The 19,759-nt window shown below is 41.2% G+C and overlaps 1 protein-coding gene across 2 annotated transcripts in view; it reads right to left on the bottom strand.

Annotated features, from left to right (window-relative positions):
• SMAD3 (SMAD family member 3) overlaps positions 1-19,496 on the bottom strand; it is an 80,517-nt gene extending 61,021 nt beyond the window's left edge. Inside the window, exon 1 of one of the 2 annotated variants that reach the window (XM_005235088.4) lies at positions 18,807-19,496. In XM_005235088.4, the coding sequence (XP_005235145.1) occupies positions 18,807-19,012 (206 nt within the window). In that variant the 5' untranslated portion in view covers positions 19,013-19,496. Of the gene's footprint in view, positions 1-9,289; positions 9,443-18,806 lie in introns of those variants that run through there. The other variant, XM_055816075.1, reaches the window with a different exon arrangement.
• Between the last annotated feature and the right edge of the window lie 263 nt (positions 19,497-19,759).

Raw genomic sequence — 19,759 nt, 5'->3', positions numbered from 1 at the left:
CATGCTCTCTCCTATCCCTCTCAAATCATGGGGCAAACCACAGACTAATTCAGTCTTGAGTCAGCACCTTTACCCTCTTGAAGCAAGCAGACCCAAAAGCTGTGCTTCTGGGGACAACTTCTCTTCAGAAAGCTTCTTTGAAGAACTGTACAAGCTATAAGGGCACACAGAACAAAATAAAAAACCCACCACGGGACAAAATTTAACATCATCTGAGGTGTGGAGGACTTCTAGAGGCAGGTACAGGGTAAACTGTATCTACAGTGAAAAAAATTTGAAGACCACAGCAGAATGAAAGACTACCACAACTCTGGGCAGTCTAGTTTTAAGGTCTTCTCAAATTTAGTTTGACTCCATTATTAGAGGAGAATTTTTGTTGATAAAAGGTAATTTTCTAAAAACAGTACATTTAGACTTCAATAAGGCAATTAGCTATGCACATCTTGGTAAAAATATAGCTGCAAAACCAGTTCAGGGCAAAAGAAAAGGTTTTAAAATAAAAGATGTGAGAATTTCAGTTCAGTGTTTTTATTAAAACAATGGCCGAGTGACAACTGAATCACAGCAGTGTTAAGAGTATGTTTGTTGAAGGGGAAAAAGTGAATAAATACTGAAGGATACTTCAGTCTAGCCAAGAGAGGTATAATGCAGGAATGGTGTACACTGACACCAGGCCAACTGCAGCTGAAATATGGTACCTTTTTTTTTTTTCCCCCCCTAACGTGAGGAGATTATTAGCTGTTGAAAAAAAAATTGAGAACATAGTGGAATCTCTGTCTTGGTATCTTTAAATGAAGACAGGATGCATTTCTTGGAGGCACAGATTACTAATTTCAATACAGAGGTCAAAACCCTACCCACAAATCTGATTTAGAAGTGCACAACTTACAAGATATTAGACTGGGTGATCTTGCTGCCAAAAAGACAGTAAAACACTTTGAGAACTACAGTAAACTCTGCACGAGCAAGTAGCAGACTCACAGAGAGACAGACAGAAATGGGATTATGCCTTTTAATGGCAATCTACCACTAGACTAATCAGAGGTATAACATGAACCTGCATACTTACTCAGTCCCAGAATGCTCCCTTTTGTTCTACACTTGCTTGGCAGTAGAGATGTGATTTCTAGAAACAAGGAGGCTCAACTAATTATCTCATGCTCCATTTTCTCTAAAACCCCAAAGAATAATACTAGATATATATTTAGTAAGCAGACTGCAGTCACTGCAAGCTGAAAAAATCACTTTACAAGCAATCCCCTCCAACATGCCTTTAGAGGCCAATGTAGCAGCACTGTTAAACAGATCTGCTATGAGAAGTGAAAAATAAAGAAATACTACTGCAGGCAAAGCAGGTCCTTCAGAAACGCATGCATCTGGCAACACCCCAGGCAAAACCATAGCCACGAACAAGCAGCTGCAGATTTTAGCAAGGGAATTGTATGGTTAGACTTAGATGTGTGATTAGTTCCACTGACTTAAGATGAGACTCAAATCTGGCAAGACTCTTCAGAACATGTCCGACCTTGAGCACGTGTGGATTTGGTGGGACTGCTACTACTCATCTTAAGTGTTCATAGGACAAAAGGGCTTCCTACAGCTCTACATGGACACAGGGCCGACCATGGGAAGCTCACTGCAGGACTGAGATAATGGAAATCTTAATTTAAAGAAAGACGTTCGTAAAGGAGGGGAAGATGAAAAAAAACAAACAAAACCCCAATACAAATCACAACAAACAGCATGCACAAACACCAACAAAACTTCAGTGTTCATGCTTAGAGATGAATCTTCCCCACTCACACCCCTCCCCTCTCCCATATCAAAAATAAAGACAAAAATAAACCACAAAGGGAAAGAAGCAAAAACCTCACTATTTTTTATGCTTGCTTTAGGCCTACTGCAGCAACTGCTTTACTTAGCTTTTATCTGTTTTTATGGTGTTTCCTAGCCCTTGACTGCAAAAGCAAAGTACTCCATACAGAAATGGCAAAGGGCTTTATACAGCAGGCAGAGTCCTTTGTTACTAATGGAAATTAGAGACAGGTGTTGACTGCAGAATGGACAGTAATTGCTGTGCAGAGGGAACCTGGGAAGCAGAAATACCAGAGTCCCAGAGACCTTATTACAAAGATAGCCATAAGCTTCTTCCCCCAGGCAGTTACTAGACCAGTCCGTGAGAAAATAAGTTCTGGTGATGACTATGGTTCACACACATTGTAATAAACACTTCCAGATTTCATGTCTCGCAGCATACTATTACTGTTATTCATTATTTGCTAAGAGATGACAGAAAGCAAAGTATAATAAACAAAAGAATAGAAAACTCCACAGCTCCCGCCCCAGAAACCTTAGACTGATTTTGCATAGCATCCCTCCAGGGTGCAAGACAAGGCTGTTTTTTCCCCTCTGCCTTTCCAACAGAATAAATGAACAAGTTGAACAGCTTGTGATATTTGCATGATTAGGGAGAGATCATCTGAACAGTCTGAACAGCCAAAGTCTAAATAGTTTACAAATAGTAAAAAACAGTTAGTGACAAAGTTCTCTGCAGACCCTCACCTTGCTGATTACTGCACTGAAAGTTACTACGAGTATTACAAAATGAATCAGTAATGACAAGCAAACCCTGTAATTTCCACAGTAGGCTCCTTCTACTTATTTTCAGCTTAGAGATAATCCCACTTTTATTAGGTGCTGATCTATCACTTTAAGTATTGCTAGTGCACTGCAGAGGAAGAGACAAAATGCCAGACTGAGATATTTTAGCTAAAATAATCTCATGAAGGGCTTCAACTAAGGCAAATAGAAAAGGAAAGTAATGCTACATTGATTAGAGATGTATATGAACACCACCACCTGACGGCAACAATATGTTAAAATTATACAAGATTATTTTGATTTGATGTAACTTAAAGTAAATAGATTTTAAGAAGCATATTTTCACTCAGTACACTCTAGGCACAATTACTGTCATCGACATTTACACATCCATATTCTGAAATATTTTTGTGTCCGACAAAATGCACAGTGGTGATCTAGCTAATTTTCAGTAAAGAGTCCCATTAAGTTGTTACACTTCACATCTGCATTGTCCATCATATCTGGGTAGCAGACTATTGCACATGGGAAGATTAGGCAATTGCCAGGTAACGTTGTCTCTTGTACAATTAGCTTATCTGTGTGCTAACAAATGCTCAAATTGCAGAGACAGACTCAGCTAAGACGATGGAGGAATATTTCAAAGGTTGCTCATTTACTTGTTGCATAAGGGTCACGCGGCTACTCACGTTCCACATGATGAATGCCAAACCCCTGCGGAGTCCAGCAATGCCCAGACAGTTTTGCACCCACATTCACTTTGTTGTAACACCTTGTTCGAGCCTGAAAAATGCTTTCAACTCTCAGGAAAAGTGCTAGACTAAGAATATCTCCAGAGCTCAAGTTCTTCATTAGAGGACATGACCACCAACAGGCCACCTACCTTACACAATAAGACATCATTTAGTCTTCTCTTTGAAGGGGACATCAAAAGGCATAAAGGAGTCTGCATCTTCAGCTCTAGTTACTTCAGAGACACCTTGTAACAACAGTTACCAAATGGCCAACTGTAATGGCTTTGCATGTGGTTAGATGCCTGTTCAATAAGGAATCACAACATACCTATCTGCTAGTAAAGCCACAAACTTGTATTGAACAGTCCCTGGTAGCAACAGTGACAAGAAACTACCACTCAGTGGTGTAGGATGTGAGAGAACACCACACTTCTTCACAGTCACGTTCTGCAAAGTCAAGCAGTTCATCCAGTGAGTAACAGACCTGCAGTGGTGTGTAGGTAACATGAACTATGCTTGTAGAAGTAGAAACCAAGAATAAAATTATGTTACTGATATATCATTACCATAATATGTAGAGATATGACAGCATAAAATTACATGGAAATGAGAATATTTGGAGTTGTCATTTCTGTCAAAATTAACTTGGCTTCCCAACAATGTTAATGAGACACAGAAGCACAGCCTGAGATGTCTAATCTATCCAAATCCACTCTGCCATTTATTGGCACATTAAGAAAATATCTGGGGTTACAAGACAAAAAAATTACTGACAAATAAAAGTGGGGGTTATTGCTATCTCACCTTCCACCAACACAATGCCACTTGCTACAACAGCTGGCTTGGATGCATCTGCCAGCCAACTGCATGTATTCACAGTGGCTTTCAGGTTCTTCACCCTGTGGAAAACTTAAAAATTCCCAAAAGACAAGACTGCATGAGCAGTTTCATCCATGTACACTGCAGCACCACACACACATATTTTCCTTAGTCACCTCTTCTATAGTCCCTGAAAACCACTACAGTAGATAGAAACCTATGCAAATTTTAAACACTTCGCTTACTCCTCCTCCAGTCTTTTGAGCCAGGAGATAACAGCAGAAAACAAAACCAGAGAAAGGTTATCCTATGAGCAAGCCTGCACACTGCATTCCCAAAGGACTGCCAACTTCAGATTAAGCAGCAGACCTCAGTCCCCATGATAGCTACAAAACAAACTACACATATCAGTTTTTGCTAAACAAGAAACATGTTTGCCTCTTGTTTATTCTAAATACATGTTTCTTCTAAAAAAGCTAAGTTCCTTTGACTAACAACCTCACTTGCCGTAAAAAGAAAAAAAGTAAAAAAAAAATAATCCTGTAAACTAGCATTGGATCCAACTCAATATGAGGTACAATTTTTAACCAACAGGAATTAAGTTACTGAATGACTGGTAGAAAAGTTATGGCCTGTGTTTGGAAATAATCCTTGTCTTCTAAAAACAATTCTTCAGTGATTTAATTTATAGCAATACATTACATACACAGTTACACTGGACCAACTTTTAGCCAGTTTTTGACAGCACTCAACCCTCAAATGAACCTAGAAAAATATTCCATAGCTCCAAGTAGCACAGTGACTGCAAACCTAAATGATGAAATACGATATGATTTGTAAAATCAAGATGTGATTCTAAAGCAAAAGTGCAAGAAAGTATTTTACACTTCCCCAGTTATTCTCTCAAAGTGATGTAAATTCCCTGCACGCGCAAAAATGACAGCCCTGAACTCACACAGGTGAAAAAACCATGTGATTTTCTGAACTAATAACAAAAATCAAATCCAACTCAGGCTTCAAAACCAAGAACACCTATGCCTGGATTGTTTTACACATTGTCACACCAAGTAATGCCTGTTTTGCTTTCATAAAAAAGAACATTTTTGTCATTTTCTTTCCCCTCCAACCACCTTCCCCTGTTGTCTAAGGTTCCCAGATGCAGCACAAGGAAGAAAAATAGTATTTAAACAAAAAAAACCACCCCAACTCCATAACAAACAAAGAAAACCACATACACACACAGGAGAACACAAGTCACAAATTAGCGCAGAGTCTATGGTCAGCTGCATCTCACAGGACAGTTTTCGCAGGGCCACACAACATCACAGCCCCTTCACCAGAAGGGGTGGAGGAATTTCACATCCATATACACTAACTGCTCCATCCCTGTGGAATTCCCTCTCCCTGTTTTTATGCCTCTGAAGCAACTCAAATCTCTGATCAGCAGTAGAGCTGACTGGAAAAACATTATCCCATTATTTCATTTATGTAGGCACATGTACATACTAAAAAAGGGCTAGTCGTATTTTGTTCAAATGTTAATAGACTATTAACTTTTTTTTTAATGAAGTTACAATACTTTTTTTTTCTCCACAGAATGATTAATTAGAATACTATTTTCCACCTGAAGCTAATTCTACTAAGTCTTTATTTATATATATACACATATTTAAAAAATAATATATACACACACAAAAAAAATGCACAATTGTCCTAAAACTTCCAATGGCCTCTCCCCATTCCTAAACTTCCTACTTTTCCTCTCTACTACTGAAGTGCACAAAGACTGTCAAAATGCATGTAATCAATGGTTTCAAGCTCAATCAGATCTTTCATCAACTATCAGATAAATTGGAAACACATAAACTTTGAGCATAAGCACTCAAAAGCCAAAGTAGTAACAGACTATTAGTGCTCATTAGCTCTACCTCCCACCTTTCCTCTTTCTTTTTCTTCTGGAATTGCTGGCCTGCCAGTACAGCAGAAACTCTGAAATGCCATCCTAAAATAGAAAGCAAGAAAAGAGGAAAAAAAAAAAAGGGGGGGGGGGGGGGGTGCAGGGGAGAACAGGAACTGAGAGAATAAGCAGAGTGAGAAGCTCTGTAATATAAAACTGTCTCCAGCTTCAAAGTCATCAGCCAATCATAATCCAATAAATGCTTTTTTTTTTTTTCTAAAATCAGAACACTCAAATGTCTATTTTTATTCCTGTTTAGAAGCAGCTATCTTAACAGGGCTTTCAAACCAATAGAGCCTGGCATGCAAAGCAGTGACTTACAAAACTCAATTTCAAGCTATCACTTCCAAGGCCTTCACTTGTTTATATGGGTTTATTTGTTCCTGGCACACCAATGTTTCACAGCGCCGACACCATTAGCAAAAAATGGAGAACTAAGGGCAGGAAACTAAGGGGATGTTTACATGAAACTATTCTTTTACACCAGAACACAATTTAAGGTTTCTCCTTCATGACTGTACACCATACCATGTATCTAAATGACTATACAGTTCTTTTGATATCCTAAGACATATATTCTCCAAGTGCAATCATCAAGAACTGCAATACTTACAGATAGGTTTGAATTCAAGCTTGTTCTTCTGGCCCTCAGACATACCAGTAACAGTTACTAGGTACCCTTAAGGTACTGAAAAATCAAGACAATAAGGAGCTGTTAAGTCTGGAAAACATGCAAACATAATGAAACACCATCTCTCAAGTATCCAAGGAGGTGTATCCTCAGCACTTTCATACCTCCTTTGTGTGCAGGTTGCCCAAAGAAGTTGTGAATGCTTCATCAATGGAAGTGTCCAAAGTCAGGTTGGACAGTGCTCTGCATAATCGGATCTAGTAAAAGATGTCCCTGGCCATGGCAGGGAGCTGGACTAGGTGATCTTTGAAGGTCTCTTCCAACTCAAACCACTCTATCAGCCCATGATTCTAAAATGCTAGAGGTCAATTCTTGTATTTAATTGAAAATTAGTTTTACGAATATAATTAACAATGCTACACCATGAATATGATATGAATTGTTGGTATAATGCAGGAAGAGCAGCTTTCAAAACGATGCCTGTTTTCCACCCAGAGCATGGGAAGATGCACTCTCAAAAGTCATGTCACTTCTACCTTGAGCATGGAACACTGTAGCAGGCCTTAGGATGTCTTCACCCTACATGTTGCTTTGCCTCTGCCCCCCATGAACCTCAGGTAAGTCAACTGAGTTCTCAGGACTTCACTCTCCCCATCAGCAAAAGGGGGCAAAAATCCTTCTGCTATAAAGGACTTTAAGATCTATGGTATAAAATGAGAGGTCACAAATGCTCCCCCTTCAATAGTGCATGGGCCCTTCACAGGCTGTAGGAAAACCACAATGAAAAGGTCTTTAAAAGGACTCAATGAATATTGCAGAGTAAAGGGGTTTTTTTTTATTTATTTTTAAATGGGAGTAGCTGACAGCATTGGAGTTTAATTGTTGTCCTTCAAAGCAAGTAACCATTTAAAACACACAATGACTAATCCAGAGGTTGTTTTGCTCTTAGGAAATCTAAGTAGCATTACTTCTCAATCCTCAATTTTACTGAGGAGATACATTAAACACACTGTTTCCCCACAGCAAGAATTCAAACTCAACTTGCTTCAATAGCTTTGAAAAGAGCATTTATTTCAAACTTGTAAATGACTTAAAAGAAAAAGCTTAATTAATGATGTTGTTTCCAGCCAGATGGCCAACTATTAGTTTTCAGTCATCTCTTTCAGAACAATTCACCAGAACTCTTCAGATGCAAAGGAGTTTTAAAGCAAATAGATGTGACCCCCCCAGCACTCTCAGTGGCTGCTGAGATGTTCAGTAAAAGACACTGAAAAGTTTCGTTTTGCCAACTTGTGTTGCTGTGAGTCATGGTTGTAAAAGTCCACTAGGAACATCACAATTGCTTGACAGACACATTTATTTCATTTAACATTTTGTATTTGGATGGCATTAAATTCACATACGGTTATATAATACTACTTAAATGAAAACATGAGGCTACATGTATAGTGCTTCCCTTGGACTTGTGCTAACAGACTTCAAACTTGAGCTCAGTAGCAGACTGCGGTGATATGATGTGTATCAACCAGTCAAAATATTCCATGTGTACAGGACGCACCAGCACACAGATGAATAGATAAATATTATGCAAACCCAGTTAAAGTTTCTATGGAATTCTAATATTCTCACTGATGTAGCACCTACATATTTTCAAAGACATTTCCAAAAAAAATTGAAACTGCTTTCTTAGTACCAACAAGGTGCTGAACAGCAGCAGAAGCCCTATTAAAACTACCAAGGTATTGGGTTTTCAACATTCTACCTCTCAATTTAAGAGCTTTTCACAACTGTTATTAAATTCTCTGACATCCTTGTGAGGCAGGTACTGTATTTGCTAGTTAGTTAAGAGTACAAGCAGGTTAAAGATTTTGTTCAATGTTACATGGTGGTATGGAACAAAACCTGATGTTTTCAGTCTTCCCTAACCACGATATACATTCCTTATGCAGTAATCCACAACTGAAAACACACCTTAATTCAGTTATGACTGCAAAAAACAAATATGTAATTGTAACTCTACAGATGAACTTTCAGCCTATAGTTCCACCAAACAAGCAAAACCAGATTTGGGAAAAAGCTTCAATGATCAGCTGTCTGCCTACACACAAGTTATTTATGGCATCTAATTCAGCGCAAAGCTTAAGACAGTTTGCAGACCGCCAGCAGACTTTTACTGGAGACAGAAATCAGCTATAAAGTAGTATTAGCTTTGATAATCAGACAGTAATTATCTACTTCTGGAAAAAAAATACATTTAGTTATTTTGTAATGCTTGTTTCTGATGCAGTGATTTCAAATCAGCTGATTTCCACTTTCTACCATTCTAACAGTCATTTTCTGCAAAAACTCCACTGGCTGGGGAAAAAAAAAAAAAAGCCATAAGATTTTGAACAGAGAACAATAACATTAAACAGGCCAATAAGACAGGTTTAACTTACGGTGAAACTTATGTTAAGTCAGGTAAATTTAGGCCCAAGAAGCAGATATGGAAAAAGATTACCCAAATTGTATGCAAGTTTCACCATTCCAAGCCCATGAAACTCTCACCAGGTAATTAATCCAGGGTCTCCAGAGTTCACTGGAGTTTTGCTTGAAGGTTCCAGGCCAAGATCAATAAATATTCTAGACCTTTCCTCCAACAGGCTGCTGACTGTGAAAGGGTAGGTGTCATTAGCAGACCTCGTGCTCTTCTGCGTTCAAGGCCTATAATTGTGGGTGGGCTTTATCTAGGCCATGCAAGAGGAAACTCTGCTCCTTCCTGTATTTGTATAGCTGTGTAGCAGGGGAGGTGGGAAGGGGGCTCAGGGAGAAGTACATTAGTACATTATAAAGGCTTCACCATCAGTATGCAAGTTGGTTAAAAAAAGAGAGAGAAAGAAAGACAAAAAATCCACAGTGAGAATAGCCAAATGCCGCCTTCTGCACAGGCACAGGATCAGAAGCCAGCACCAATGGCAAACCCACTGCCAGTGTCATCTCAGCTACAAAACATGGAGGGCCTCTGCCAAGCCACACCAATGCCCATCAGAAAACCCTCAATGAAACAAGAGCGAGAACTCCTCCAAAAACAAAATGTTTTGCAGAGAAGTATCGTTTTCAATAAACTTCCAGCTCGATCCTGCCTGGCTTCCCACCAGATTTCCAGCCCAGGGCTGACAAGTCCTGTGGGACTGGAGCCCTCTGGTCCCACAGACTCCGAGGCCAGGCTTCAAGTCCTGAAAAGAAGAACCCACAGAAGCCCCAAACCCCCTAAATTTAAAAGAGGAAAATTTACAATATTCAACCTACAAACACCTCTACTTTCCATTTTCAGTTCACTGCTTCCTTGTGTTGGCCTCGCTCTCCTTTCTCTTGCATGTAAATCAAAAGTAAATTTACTAAAATCCATGTAATTACATAAATGCAAAAAGAGTGGGAAAACATCCAGACTCCAGCTGCTTGTTAGCCTTTCTTTTAGGCAAAGAGTGCTTTTTAAACTCTGATAAAATTTTTCAGATACTGTTACATGTCTGCTACAAATTGACTATGCATCTGACTGAAGGGGAACAACAATTTGTTCAACAAATAATGATAAGAAAAGGACCTTCCTGTATAGTTCCACATGTATGGAAACCACAGACTTTGCATCCCTATGAAAAAACCCACATTTGGTCTTTCCGAGTATAACAAAACTAAAGGTGCTTGTAGTTGGGTCTTTGTCTTCCCACACAGCAACACTTAAATCCAGTTGTGAAGGGAGAGGAAATCTGGGGAAGATGGTGTTCTCTAGCTGTTAAGTACATAAAGTAACAACAGTTGCACATTCAACACAAAAACAAAGAGGCATTCTCATGTTCCATAGATGTCTTCTACTAAGCCCAATATTTTTGTGAACTTTAACTGTTCTACATCTGTGAAGAGTAAGTGAATTTCTCTTTTCATGTTCAAGCAACTAGAACAGGAAGGACAAAGTTTTTCCTCTTTTAATGTGAAAAAAAGAAGAGTCAGTATCGGTATCCATCATTCAACCAATGATGGCTGCTACTTCACCACAAAGGAGGAAATTTTTGTTTTGACTTCCTTTTGTAAAAAGATTACATTATGATTAATGAACAGCACCAATTCAAAGATACTCTCCAGCTTTTCCTAAGCAAAAGCTTAATAAGCTATTTCCTAAGCAAAAGCTTAATAAATTTTTCAGACCAGATAACTAAAAATTACAAAGAGAGCTAAGGATAGTCCACTTAATACCTTGACCCTGAAACTTTCCTTCCTGAGGACCCCAAAGCCTGGAGGAAGCAAGGGCCCCAGGCCGACAGACTGACTCTCCTGACACCTTGTCCCCTGCAATCTTCTCTCCAGGATTCACACACCTGACTTTTCATAAACTGATGCATATTCCTCCGCAGATAGAAAAGCTAATGCTCCCATTCACGGGGTCAGGCACACAGACCATCTGTTGTGAGTGTGCAAATGCCCTAAGGCAAGGCAGGCACACACAGAGCCCAGTCACACGGCTACCCAAAACCTGCAGCTTCTTTGCCCTCATACCCTCAGTGCTGAACTGAAAAGGTGTGTCTAGTGACAAATGAAATACATCAAGATCACTTAGTCACCTTTCCTAGACTTACACAGGTTACATTTCTAATAGGTAGGTTTTACTGGATTTTTAAACACATTCTCTCAGGCTTACCAATGATATTTATAATTTCATCACGTCTTCCACAGCAACAGCAGCTCCTAATACTTTAAAAATGCAATCAAATTCAATCCTCATAGAATAGCAAAATTCCAAACACAAGTAGGCTGAAAATCAAAACAACTACCATTTTTTCCCCATGCTTCCCAGTGGCCTTTCTGCAGTGCTCCTATCAGCTGGCATCTGCTACTTCAGAAGCACACTCTTGATGTAAGCAAGGCCAGTATCAGCACTCATGTGGAGATTCCCCACTGCCAAGAAAGGAATGACAGTTCAATACTTGGAGCAACTGCTGGGGCACTCAATCCCACAGATTTCCTGACCTACTCATTTTGAATGACCTGAAGTATGTCTGCCCCGCACATAGCCATGTATGATAGAGAAACCTATCTTCTCACTAAATGAGCAAATCTGGATATCCAAAACAGTGTAGCTACAGCAGCTTATGTTTAACAGGCTTCTTAGCTGACGATGAAGATTACCCATCCTGGAGCTCACACGATTTCTGGGTGATCCTCTAAAAAGCAAGGGGTTACTGTTTCTTACTTGGCTGGGCTCTTCTGAAGAGAAGGGTTACCTTTTTCTTTTTTCTTTTCTTTCTTTTGTTTTTAATGAGGCTCCTCTTACTATGCATAAGTTCCTGCTCACATTTGTGACCTATGTTTCTAAAGGATCAAGCCTTTAATACAGAAAGAGTGAGCTCTGGCTTTTTATTCTGTTTCTACAGAGCCACAGCACCAGTAGCAATCAAACTCTCCTGCTTGCCTAAGGGCAAGTCCCACCGTTCTGACAGCTATGGTAAAGAGATGAGTGCTAGATGAGTGCGCAAATGAGGATCAGGTCTAAAAGGCTTCAAAACATCTTTAAAAGCAGTATTAACTGCAACAATTGACACATTATTGTCTCTTCAGTTACACAGAAAGTTGTGCTAACAGTGACAAGTACAAGAGCCCAATTATTAACAACTTCCTTGTCTTTATGCTTGGACTCTAGTCGCATGTAACAAAACGTAATTAGCAAACATTTGCTAAGCTTGGTGGAGTCGGCCTACTAGAACTAGAGTGTCTGGACAAGAACCTCTGCCCTGTCTTTATTCCCCTAGCTCCTGTCTGCTCTCTTCACTGCCAATCAACACAATCAGCTTTGGACTGGAAAAAGCTTTTTACACAACACATCAAGGCAGACAAGGACAAAAGTTAATTAGGACTATTCATAAGCTTTACTGGAAGAGAGTGCGGCATCCCATCCCTGAAAATTTAATTGCACTCAACAGAGGAAAGCTAGAAATAATAATAATAATACAAAAAATAAAAAATGGAAAAAGATAATTTGGGAATAAAATCTGATTTCAATTTAATTCAAGCACTGTTTGGCCCTATTTATTGCAAGAAGTAGTTCATCCAGGATAACAGCATTACTGTGCATCTAACAGCATTAGAAGCTCCTAATAAATTAACAAGTGAAAATTAATAGCTGCTCAGTCCATTAAATCTTGTTAATTTTATTTTTGTTGCAATAATATAGCAATCACAAGTTTACATTATTAAACCAATATTTATTAGAAGAACTCATTTTAATTGGATCCCTGATGTGATAATCCTGTACAGTATGTATTTCTTGATTTCATCATTTTTTTGCATTTATTTCTCATTATATTTAAATGACTGCAATGTTCAGGGTCTTTTCCTAATACTATAAAAGTTAAGCAACCATTTTAAACATTTTATTTCACAAAGATTCAACACTTACTACACAATATAATGAGAATCTCATGAGTCCTTTCAGAAACTATTTTAAATATTTTAGTCTCTTGGGAAAGGGGAGAAGAAAAAATAAAGACAAGCTCTATGAATATTTGAAAACATCTCAACAAATGGTAAAATACATATTTTCCCCTTAGCCCATCAATGTTCTATACAAACACTGCTGTGTTGTCTTTCAAGTCAAGAGGAGTTTTACCACTGTTCTAATGCAAAATGTTAGCTGGCCCGCCCATCTCAGTAAAAAAGATAATTATATATATTGACAAAAGGTTTTGATTTGTATTGGCTGCTGACAGACAGATTACAAATTTGACAAGACATCTTACTAAGGGCTGGGTCTGCCGTGCTGATCCAGCAGCAGCTACTTTGAAGGAAGAGGCTGCAATGCTGGGCAATGCTTTCTCCCAACCTCCGTCCTTTCATCAGTTCCTTCATCTCTGCCAACATAACTGAATGCATAGTTGCTCCCTCACTGTTGTATCAGTATCATTATCTGAACAGTAGCTTTTTGTTGCTTAAAATGGCATAGTGTGGACTAAAAGTCAACTACACACGCTATTATCCAGGTGAATGTAAGAGGCAGTAACTCTGATGCAAGGGTGGGGAGAAGAATTTGGAGGGGCTGTGGGGAGGAGAAACCTCTGTGTCTGAAGAGGGTGGGGGCTGACCTTTGGGGAGATGAAAAGGGGGAAGATGAGAAAGGTACTGCCGGTCAGGTGGGACTGCAAGCAGAAAGGACACCTGATTGAAGGCCTACATATGCTAACTGTATTTTCACCTTTAGACTCGATCTGCAAAGTCATACAACCACAAAAGCTAGTTACAAAGAGGCTTGTAAAGCCATGCCTATCCTGCAGCTATCACCGCAACAGCTAAACTAGCTCATGTGGGTACAGCTAGCAGCACATTTGTGCCAGCACAAAGGTTAGGACAGGACTGCCCACAAAGCTAGGTCAGTACTGAGGTTAGCAGACACAGTTTTGTAGCAGTAAAATTGCTGGCAACGGGGAGCTAACAAGTATAATGGCCGCTAGACTGTTTGCACACAGGGATGGTACTGTAACCATCTCCAGTGCGCTACTGTTAGGTCAATTTAAAGTGCAGACACTCTTAAACAAAGCTATGCAATATTAAAGCTCCTCACACACAGGGACAGGACAAACTGAAAACAAGGTAGTTTAAAAATGGCATTACAAAATATACAACTATGTGCATGGACACACAAAACCATGATTGGCCCTTTGCTTAGTTCTGAAACAGATGGCCACCAGTCTCAAAAGAAGAATATAGTTCATGGTCTTGCAGACAGCCTCTGACACTTACTATATTTATGTTTTTCATATTTCCCTGGTATCAAGGCAATCCTAAGAACATGGTCAATTCTAGTGTGTGGTCAACTAGTAACACAACAAATGGTATGCTTACACCCAAGATGTTCCTGAAATCACTTATGTATTATCCCTGGTTTTCCCGACCAAAATGTAAATCATGTAAAGAACACCTTGTTCAGCTGCTTTTAAGAAGTGTATGTGCCATGTTTCCATTGCAGTTGGTACGTTCTGTCCTTATCAGATGAGTTCCAGAAGAAATAACACCCACTTCTCTTCAAAACTATTTTCTAAATTAAAAAAAACACCACTTAAAAGAAGGTGTTCCTTACATACAAGAATCCTGGCTCCCCTAAAACCACTGGCGATACAAAAAAAATAAATACAGTAGTAGGTTCAAAAGAGAAATATGCATATGCATATGAAAATATATTACAAAATGTCATGAGATTTATGTCTTAATATATGTAGTACCACTAAAGCTCTCGAAACAAAGCATTTACTATCTTATCCTGTATTGCACAGCTTTTAGAAATTACTAGGTGCTCATCAAACATTCCTGGCTTCTGCAGTTCGGACCCCTATATAGGTTAAGAGTTAAACACTCACCACAGTTCAGCCTAATGCAATTAATTTCTAGAGTAAAATGCCGACGGTTTGTGAGGTGCACAGTACGGCCTCTCTTCAGATCAGGAATGGTATTAGAAACTCACTGCTTTTATCCCAAGGATGAAGTCCATGGGGTTCTGCAGGTATGTAGTAATGTCAGCTGCAGACTTTGCTGCCATGAGATTCCATGCTTACCATGCTTTTTGGTCTCAGAAGTGAATAGAGCCATCAAAAATTAAAAAAAACCCTGATGGCAGCTGGAGTAGACCTAAGCTTGCTGTCACAGCAAAGCAGAGAGGCTGCAAACTCAGACACCTGGCTGTGCTGGGGTATGTGCTAATGGCACACTACCCTCAAGCTTGTCTGGAAAGTGGTAAAAATGCCCATCCTTAAAGATGGGTTTTCAAAATCAACATAGCTGCTACAAAGGATGCATCCTAATGGGCGAAAGAATGTGTGTTTTCAACTTCTATCTCTGAATACAGCATGAAAAATGGTCTTACTGCCATGCAGACTCAGCTTGCTACAACACACTTAGGTCAGCTCCTGACACTGAAGCTCACCAGCTTAGTGCTCAGAGGTTTAACGGCAGCTCCCTTCTGGAGCAGGACGGACTTTGGCAGCCATGCATCAGATGAGGGAGGGAGGAAGGTCCTCTGAACAAGCCATTCTGTTGAGCACTAGTAACTGTGGCACAAGAAACAATCATATGGTCTGAGACTGGTAGGTTTTTCAGGTGGAAATTACTTTCTGCTCCAGCAGAAAAAAAACAAGAAGTAAAAATCCTGCCAGCAGAGTGTTACACTGGAAGGTCTCTCCAGCCTTCTGTTGTCTGCCACAGGTCCTTCCAACAGAAAACCTGGGGCATGAGGTGTCTGTCACATATCTTACAAATGGCAAACTCAGAAAAGTAATACACGCTGAACAAGTATACAAGCAAATAAAACTATTCATTGTTTAATAATCCATCATGTGATAGAATGTAGTATGTATATTTCCAGTTCCAAGTAGATAAAAGTGACAGCAGGAATAAATTTGGTATTCTAATTCCTTAGCCCTACAACAAAAAAAATTTTTTCTTGTTCTTTCTAAAAACAATCCCACCTGATCACTACAGGAATTTGCTGTGTAGCCCTTATTCCCATGAGCAATGTTTCTGCAAAGCTCAAGCACTTTTACATCTGAAACTTGCTTCGTCTCATGGATACAACAGCTAATTTTGGACTTACCCTACTCCTGCTGGGCCAGAGTCATCACTGGCATAGCTCCACTGTAATTCAGTCTACTGATGCATTACAGACAATGCACAACATGATCTAATCCTTAATGATGATTTTCCCCCCTTTTTCCCCCTCCCAACATACTTCACTAAAAAGTAAAATGATATAAGTAGAATTATTCAAAAAGAACAAACAAACTAACTAAAAACCACACTAAAATTGTCTTGATAACACTAATTTCAAGTGACATGATAATCAGATTCACAGATACATTAGGACAAACAGCATAGTCCTGAGAAGACACAGCTCTTAAAGTCACAAGGCCTGGTTATAGTTCCAGCTCTGCCACTTCTACACAAGCTGTTTCACATTTCCACACCATTCCCCAATCTCTGATATATAGATATTAACCTCTCAGTATACTGCTGCAGAAGGTCCAGCACAGACTAACCTAACCACACTCATTTGGATCTCTGTAATATACATACTAAACAACAATAAAAGTACATATAAAGTGTCATGTTTAAAAACTTAGTACCAAGGCATAAGGAGCTACCATCAAAATATGCTGACACTTCGCCCACACCAAGGTTTAAGATCTGCAGGCTCCAAGCTCTGTGTCATAAATGAACATGAAATGTTTTAATTTTTGTACGGATTTTCTTTAAGTGAGCAAGGTCTAGGAGAAACAGAAACTCACTTCTGTATGGCAGGAACAGCCAGGGCAGTCTTTGGACGTGATAATGTTTATGACTTGTGATATCTGCTTGTGCTGTCACTTATTTCCAAGCTTTAGAGTTCTTTTTCTAAATTAAAGCACTGTTACTCCAGCCATCTCTTTGCTTCCTTTGAACTATAAAATATAAGAACCTTCCTCCCCTATCTAAACCACCCTGTTACTAGTAAAAGAAGTACCAAGAAGCTTCACACTCTGCTCCCTAACAGGTCAGCATCAGCTAGACACAATACCCAGGTCCCATCAGCAGGGCTGCTCAAGCAAATTTTCTTCTTTTGAAATGGTTAAGTATTTCAGGGAAGCGGTTTAAATAAGGTATCATGTATGTGGAAAGCACACTGCTTACCACTTACCAAGAATTTTAAAATAAATGTTTTAAGGCATGTTTATCGGGTGGTAGCTCTACAGTTTTTGATTGCTGTTTCAAATAGGCAAAGCCAGAGTAACTAACAAAGGCTGAGGTGTCTATTTGTATTACTGGCCAAAATCTTTGCCACAGTCATTCAACCACCAAAAAGATAAGGAGACTTTATTTTTCCTTTAAAGAAACGCAATAGTTGTTGGAAGAAAATTTTAGGAGTTCCAAATATCCACATTTCTACGCTACTTGCTTCACTTTTTCATCCAACAGATGCTGCTTTGTATTAGCTACTGCATATTAAATCATTCTGACAACCAAGAAAGCATACATTTGTTTGCGCAAGAGAGAAGCATGAATACACACACACAGAGATATCTTCTCACGCAGAAGCATACAATTATGGAGCATTCAAATATTTGGGATGAACTTTGGCCTTTGTTTTTAAAAAAAAAAGTATCCTCAAACAACAATCAGTAATAGAATCAGCAGTCATCTGGCTGAGCTCACAGAAATCAACAGATCTTCAGTAATAAAACACCACTTGTGGCCAGCTATTTGGAAGTTACTCAGAAAATTTTTCTTAGATGGGCCACTTACATACACGTCTTTTATGATTTATAATGGTCTTATGGTTCGATCTCAGAACGGAGGCTAAAAATAAAATCTACGTTAATTCAAAAACTGGGGGGAAAAATCAGTTATATTCACACTCACATGCTTTTTTTGCACTCCAAACAATCCCCTTCAGCTATGCCATTTGCATTCCCGATTTAAAAAGTAATTTGAAAACATATGCACAGCAGGGCTCTAAATCACCTCTTCACAGTAGTATCTGTCTAGCTAATATGGAAGAAACCAAGCAACCCAAACAAAACCATTTTCCTGACACATTAATCAAAAGAAAATCTTAATGTAGCAGTACTAGAGAACACGCTGAAAGTTTTGACAATGAGTGTCCACAGTAAGTATAACTGTAATCCAGAGCGTTTCCAACTTTTTTTTTTTTTTTTTTAATCTCGGCTGGAGACATATTTCTCCCCTACATTCCCCTCTTACTTTCTTTCTCTCTTACTAGACAGTAATCCAGATCTGTAGCCAGTTTGTTGGGGTTTGGTTTTTTTTAACTATATATAGAGCCAGGATAGAGCATGCAGGAGCGGACTAACACTGCACCGAAGTGCAGCGGGGCTGGAAAGCAAAACAAGTCCTCTAGCAGGCTGTGCCAGAGCACGCCGAGCCCCCGGGCAGGGGGCTGCTACCGAGGGGCCTCCGAGAACCCCGCGGCCGCCCCCTGCCGCGGGGGTAGGCGGGCGGGGGGCTGCTGTGCCCTTCGTTCTGTGTGCTCCCCGCCGCCGCGCACCCGCTCTACCTGGGGATGGTGATGCACTTGGTGTTGATGTTCTGCGTGGTGATCGCCTTCTCCAGCTCGTCCAGCTGCCCCGTCTTCTTCAGCTTCTTCACCAGGCTCTTCACCGCCTTCTCGCACCATTTCTCCTCCTGCCCGTTCTGCTCCCCCTTCTTCCAGCCCAGGAGCCGCTTGACGATGGGGGGAGTGAAAGGCAGGATGGAGGACATGCTGGCTCGCCCGGCAGGGCCCCGCCGCTGGCTCCGCGCTCGCCCCGCCGCCCCCCGCGCCGCTCCGCGCAGGCCCCGCCGCGCCGCGGGCAGCACAAAGCCCGGCCCCGGGCGGCGGTGGCCTGGCCTGGCCCGGCGCCGCGCTGCTCCGCCGGAGCCTCAGCGCCTCGGGCCCGCGGCACCAAACTTTGCCCGGAGTTCGCCGCCTCTCCCCAGCGGCGGCGGCGGCAGCTCCCTCCTCCCCCTCCTGCCCCGCTCTGTGTGCGCGGAGAGGCACCCACTCCAGCTCATTCCCAGTCTGTCTCTCATGCAAATTGCCTGCTGGCTGCCCCGGCCCGGCTTCCACCCCCTCCTTCCCTCCCAAACACGCTCACTCACGCCGCCGAGGGAGGGCGGGGAGGCGGCCGGCCCGCCGGGAACTCCGCTCCCCCTCCTCCCCGCCGCCGGCGGCCCCCGCGCTCCCGACAGAGGCCCCCTCTGCCCGGGCGGGACGGGGCGCTCGCTCGCTCTCTCCCTTTTCAATCTCCCTCCCTCCCTCCCTCCGCGCGGCCTTCCCGCCGCGAGCCCCCTCAGCGCAGGGCGGGAAGGTCCCCTCAGGGCCGCCGCGGCGGGAAGGCGCGTCCTCCCCCTGCGGCGCGGCTCTGCCCGCCCGCGCCTGGGCCCTCGCTCTCCCCGCAGCGCGGTGGGCTCGTCCTCCGCGGGGCCGGGGGCTCGCAGGGAGGGTTAGCGCGGGCGGGAGAGCCCAGA

Source organism: Falco peregrinus, chromosome 1 (genome assembly GCF_023634155.1).
Source record: "Falco peregrinus isolate bFalPer1 chromosome 1, bFalPer1.pri, whole genome shotgun sequence".
NCBI classification, from domain to species: Eukaryota; Metazoa; Chordata; class Aves; order Falconiformes; family Falconidae; genus Falco; species Falco peregrinus.
Note: the sequence above shows the minus strand (reverse complement) of the source record. Positions and strands in the feature narration are given on the sequence as shown.